At 46.3% G+C, this 6000-nt stretch overlaps 1 protein-coding gene across 5 annotated transcripts in view; it reads left to right on the top strand.

Annotated features, from left to right (window-relative positions):
• FAM107B (family with sequence similarity 107 member B) overlaps positions 1 to 5678 on the top strand; it is a 61671-nt gene extending 55993 nt beyond the window's left edge. For all 5 annotated transcript variants that reach the window (XM_054988091.1, XM_054988092.1, XM_054988093.1 and 2 more), the window contains exons 3-4: positions 4410 to 4563; positions 5137 to 5678. In XM_054988091.1, coding sequence (XP_054844066.1) covers positions 4410 to 4563; positions 5137 to 5253 — 271 coding nt within the window. In that variant the 3' untranslated portion in view covers positions 5254 to 5678. The remainder of the gene's footprint in view (positions 1 to 4409; positions 4564 to 5136) is intronic.
• The last annotated feature ends 322 nt before the right edge of the window (positions 5679 to 6000 follow it).

Raw genomic sequence — 6000 nt, forward strand, 5'->3', positions numbered from 1 at the left:
TTGAGAATTAACTGCTTCTCTGCGATAAACAGAAGATGATCTTGTAAATATCTGCCAAACTAGCTGTGAGATGACCCACCCAGGATATCTAGCCTGTGTAGGTGAATTGTCCCCTCTCCCATTTTCCCCACTCCACAATTCTGCTAAGTAGTTGGGTTTGAGTGGTGATGCTGGGGCCAAGATCATCCCGTTAGCTTTGTGGCGGAGTGAGGATTTGAGGCCTGGTTTGCCCTGGGTCCTTGCCAGATATTCTAGCCACTTGGATCGCACAGAATCTGATGTTAAAATTACACCAAAGGCATAGAAATGGAGCCTGAGTGTTTCAGTTTGTACTGCTTGGCTGTGGTTTGCGTAGAACTGTGGAGTGAATTTCACTACTAAAGCTGCGCATGGATGTTTCTCTTCTCTGTAATCCACGTGGGGCCCACAGCCAAACATTTTTGCAGGGGGAAGACTCATTAAGCACCAGCAAGAAACTGAGCACAGATCGCTTCCTAGTTAAAAGCCAGCAGCAACAGCCTGTTTCGCTATCCCTTGCCATGGCTAAAGATTGTCCTTGATATTACGTGTTCTACGAAAACCTATGGTAGGGAAATTCTCACAGCCAGGGATATCTGAAATTAGGTGCCAGTGTTTCAAGACAGTGTTCTTAATTTTAAAGGCTAAGGCAGTATATTCAATTGCCCAAGAAATCCCAGTTCCAGGTTTTTTTGGTTTGAATGCTGAAGATTGGTCAGGGGTCCAGCAGCCGGTGATGCTCTCGTGAGGGCTGCGACCTGTGTGTCCCACTTGCTGGCCATTGCGCAGTAGCACCACCTAGTGGCACAATAAGAGAACTGTTACGTACTGCGGGGTCTTTAGGTTACATACTTTAGGGACTGTATTTGGATTTTAACCATTAATGTTTTTAATCTATTATTTTAAGTCATGAAAAAATGTGGGGTAGAAATCTTTTAATAAATAAATAAAATGTATTGCATCTCATCACTGGAGCCTTATGCAACACCAAGAGGCTTTAAGGGCCAACCATAATCTTATGTATGTATTAGAGGCCTGTTTGCAAACAGTTTTATTTTATATAAACACACGCATACATATTACAACTCCTTTTTCGATGCAGATGTTCACGTTTTCAGAGCAGGGCTGGCTAACAATAATGCTTTTTTATTGTTCTATGAAGCAAATACTTTATGAAAAAGAAACGAGCAATTACAACTGTCCTTTTCTGTAGTTTGGGATGGAAGCAAGTCAAGCAGGGTGGAACAGTCCAAAGACGTAGCCCAGTAATAGGCAACGAGTCCACAGGTCAGAAGTCAGAAATGCCCATGAGAAGTGGAGAGGTAATCTTGGCCAGCCTAGAGGCAGCAACTTTATACAACCAGGCTGGGCCTGATTGGACCCTACAGTCAGCTGATTCCAGCCGCTCTCATTGGCTCCCTCCAGCCTGGGGGGGGGGCTTCCTCTGCCGGCCATCTTGAGGAGGCCACTGTGGAGGGCAGAGTCCAGGCCAGCAGCTGACCTTGAACGCAGGCAGCTCTGCCAGCCCACAGGAAAAGGCTCCATAATCTGGGGTTGAGCCCCTTTCTCCGGCACCGAACAGCTGCCTGATAAAACTTTTTAAAACAGTCTTGAAACCAGGGCTTTTTTTCAGGGGGAACGCGGGGGAACAGAGTTCCGGAACCTCTTGAAAATGGTCACATGGCTGGTGGCCCCGCCCCCTGATCTCCAGGCAGAGGGGAGTTGAGATTGCCCTCCGCGCCGCCGAGGGCAATCTCAACTCCCCTCTGTCTGGAGATCAGGGGGCGGGGCCACCAGCCCATGTGACCATTTTCTCTGAGGGCAACCCACTGAGTTCCACCACCTCTTTCCCCAGAAAAAAAGCCCTGCTTGAAACTGAAAGTAGAAAAGATTTTGAACGTCATTTGGGGGCACAATTCTGTGTGGTCAGAAAAATGGGTCAACTCCAGCATTACTTTTCTACTCATTTAGGACAACCCTGAAAACACTTCTTCAGTGTGAACAATTCACACATCTTAGGAATGGATGGCGAACCTAAAATCTGCCTGTAATTTTTTGTCTGGAACGCACTGATTTTAGAGCGCTAGAATAGAACTTCCTGTCTTCAGAGACCATTTTCCACATGGGCTTGTCTGCTGAAGAGTGCCAGAGGCGGCTGTGGGCTTTCCTTGCGCGTTGCAGAGCTTTCACTGAGTTGTTCTGTGTAGCCTCACCATTACCATTTATGAAGCAAATGTATGCCCTGAAAACGCACCCAACTCTTCCCCAACTGCATGCTGCAGACGAACATCAGAAGCAGTGAACAACTGGTGGGGAATTTGCACATGGCAGATGACTTTTCCAAGATAACAGACCCCCCCCCCCCCCCCGCTCCCATTTTACAGGGTCTACAGGCTTCGTAGAGCATTTTGTGAAATGCTGTTCTGGAGCTATCTTGCTGAATTCATACTGTGGGTTCCATACTTTGAGGAGTTGTGGTTCTTCCTCACCACCCCATTGGCATTTGAAGAACAACGACACATCTATTAAAGTGTGTTTTAATGAATGTATGCCATTATTAAGCTTCAGGGCTTTAGAGGATTTGGTTCCTTGATGACTGATTTCTGTGTCACAGCGGTTGAAGAAGAAAGTGTTCAGCGTGTCATGGGATCTTCAGCATTACAAATGACAATTGCAAAATGGGCCAGACATGGTGGAGGTATAAATAAATGTTCAGGGTGCAAGGGATATAGTATGGAATCGAGTGAGAAAGTGTTCTTAGTACTGCTCAATATTTTATCGTAATATAGCAGAAACTGAATATTGCATAGTATATAAAAGCCTCCTAGTAAAATATCGTCTCCAACAGCAATCTGCCTCTGAGGACAAATTAGGCAATTGTGGAAGTGGATAGTTGGGCTGAGGAATGCAGTTCGTAGAAGGTAGTGGAGACACTTCTGTAGCTTAAAGTAGAATTAAAGAAAAACTCTTTAAAATATTATACACTGTTCTGTACTTTCAGAAAGTTGAAGAGGGTGTTTGAGCGGGTCTCTGTCAGATAGCACACTGTTTCCATACTCAACAATGTGCCCAAACACATTGTGTGTGTATAATGATTATTTCTGTAGAATCAGAACATGTTTTATTGGGTAGTCATAGACCATCCAAGACTGAGAGAAGAAGAGTAAGCCCTTTCTCTACCAAGCCCTCTTCCTTTCCTCTTAGAAGGGCTGGGTAGTTCAGGCTCACAGCCCAAGCCTATATAAAGTTTACTTCACTGTAAGCACATTTAAACCCGTTCTGCATAAGATTGTACTGTCAAACTGGGGTGAAGTGTGGCCAGACTATCGCCCTATGTTGCGCGGAGCTGCCGCAAAACGGAGCTTGTCTGTGCAGAATTTTAGCAATGCCACTGGTTGGGATGAGTCACGCCGGAAAACTTGAACGAGGAAGTGTGTCTGGGTGCTTCACCAGCTTCATTCTCAGTTGTCTTATTTTTCCACTGAATGAGTAAAAAAAAAAGACATGGAATGTTTCCTGAATGTATTTAACCCAATACAATATATTGAAGACCTTCTGTAGACCCAACTCTTGAGTTGTGTGGAGAGCAGTTAAACTCTCTTGAATCAAACTGAGAGGAAACTGTAGAGGACATTACGGTTTCACTTGGGCACGACGGCAGTCAGAGCTTTCTAAATTCATTTGTAAGCTTCAGAATGCCTTTGGTGAGGAATTACCTTGTGATCATTTATATTCCAGACATGAAACTCTTCTCATGGGATTCAAGAACAAAATAGACATTGTGATGTCTGCAGGTGTGCCCCTGGTGCCTTTTCAGTGCTGAAACAACCACGGGGGACTTTCATCCCTTGGAAAGGTGCAGTGTGGGACAAGATTGTCTGGTACTGCTGTGCTCAGGACCTGATCAGGATTGGGCCCTTGCAGCATTTTTAAATGGGCCAAGTTCACCTCTGAAATGGCAGTGGTGACCATGGGAACAACCCGTGGTTGCCATAATGTGTAGTTTGGGCCTCAGATGAAGTACTAAAAAGGTGACTAGACCTGTTGTGCTACAGGGGTTTACTTGGCCAATCAGATGAATCTATTCTGAAATCCTTGTGCTTGATTTTTAAAAAAAATGTTCACCAATCCCCCCTTAATCAAACAGAAGTTTTAATAAACAACATTAATGCAGCTCCTTGAAAAACCTCTTGTGGCGGCCGCCATCTTGGAAAAGGCATTCCTCATTCCCTCTCATGCAGAAGAAGCAAATTCAGAGCCAATGCTTTTTGCTCAGAATAGTTGCATGATAATGATATGCAGGAACAATGAACTCCTCTTGTATTTTGGAGGAGAAATAGCTGAATGTGAACTCTCTTTTTTTTTTTTTTGTTGCTTGTTTCTCTTGCAAGGGGTCTTGCTCCTCAGAATAAACCAGAGCTGCAAAAGGTGATGGAAAGACGGAAACGAGACCAAGTGATCAAACAACAGAAAGAGGAGGAGGCTCAAAAGAAGAAATCGGATTTGGAAATAGAGCTACTTAAACGGCAGCAGAAACTGGAACAGGTAAGGGGGAGGGACAAACCTTACGGTGACATAATATGTACCACCAGGGCTTTTTTTCTGGGGAAAGAGGTGGTGGAACTCAGTGGGTTGCCCTCGGAGAAAATGGTCACATGGCTGGTGGCCCCGCCCCCTGATCTCCAGACAGAGGGGAGTTGAGATTGCCCTCTGCGCCGCTCAGCGGCGCGTAGGGCAATCTCAACTCCCCTCTGTCTGGAGATCAGGGGGCGGGGCCACCAGCCATGTGACCATTTTCAAGAGGTTCCGGAACTCCGTTCCACTGTGTTCCTGCTGAAAAAAAGCCCTGTTTGAGGGGCAAGAGAACATCACTGAAAAGCAGGGCAGATGGCAAGAGGAGAAACTGTTACAGTTGGGATGCAGGAAAGGGGGCGACCAAGGACTATTGTGGGTTATTTCTCACTTTTTTGTGTGCTACCACCAAAGCAGTGAGTTGGATTCCTTTCACTGCTGGTGCTTACGATGTTCTGAGAAGCACTGCTCTGACGTCCTTGGTGGTTTTGATGCTATTTCTTGTCTCTTCCTTTTTTTTCTGAAAATTCTGAATTTTGTTTGAAGCTTGAACTTGAAAAACAGAAGTTCCAGGAAGAGCAGGAGAACGCGCCGGAATTCGTCAAAGTGAAAGGAAATTTGAGGAGGACTGCTCAAGAAGCAGCAGAAGCCCAGAGCTCTTAGAAGAGGAGCCACGGTCGGGACTCGGTGCTTTTCCCTCTGGGGCTGCCTGGAGAGGCTCCTTCAACAGGGTCGTCTCTCCAATTTCTGTGGAGGAAGAGAATCGGCACCTGCGCATAAAATGTACTCAATACAAGGTCAGTTTCTGGAGCACCGTGTGGACTGCAAGTTTGACTGATACAAATTCGCCAACAAAGCTGCGGTGACCAGCCGTTGAACAAGCAACCTGCCGCCAGTGGAAAGAGCTCCCCAAAGTGGGGGCCAAGAAAATAAATTGGACTTGTTGCATTGCTTGTTTATTTCTGATCCAAGTTTAGTGGGGATCTCAGGCTAGCGCGCGCATGAGTGTGTGTGTGTGTGTGATGCCCCCCTCATTTTTACTTTGTGAAATTCTGCTATGCAGAAAAATAAAACATTCTGAAACCATGTATTGTTGTGCATTCAGCAGGGGACCTGCAGCCTCTAAAGTTAATTTGAATTCCTTGAGACTTGAAGATGGAGTTGTCTTGCCCGCTCCTAGTGTGTGGGCCTGGGATGGGCCGCACCAGCATCACTGTGAGCAAATACAGACTGTCACGGAGCCGCCAGAAGGTCCCTTCCGCGAGCTCTGTGCTTGGAGCGGGTGCAGAGCTGTGCATTGGAGCGCACACAAGTGCATGCCTGTGCCCCCCCGCCCCGCCTTGTGAAGCAGCCCTACTGCTTTGCCATCTCTGTGTAATGTGCCCTTCCTGTGTCTGCATTGCAGCAGAC

Source organism: Eublepharis macularius, chromosome 9 (assembly GCF_028583425.1).
Source record: "Eublepharis macularius isolate TG4126 chromosome 9, MPM_Emac_v1.0, whole genome shotgun sequence".
Lineage (NCBI taxonomy): Eukaryota > Metazoa > Chordata > Lepidosauria > Squamata > Eublepharidae > Eublepharis > Eublepharis macularius.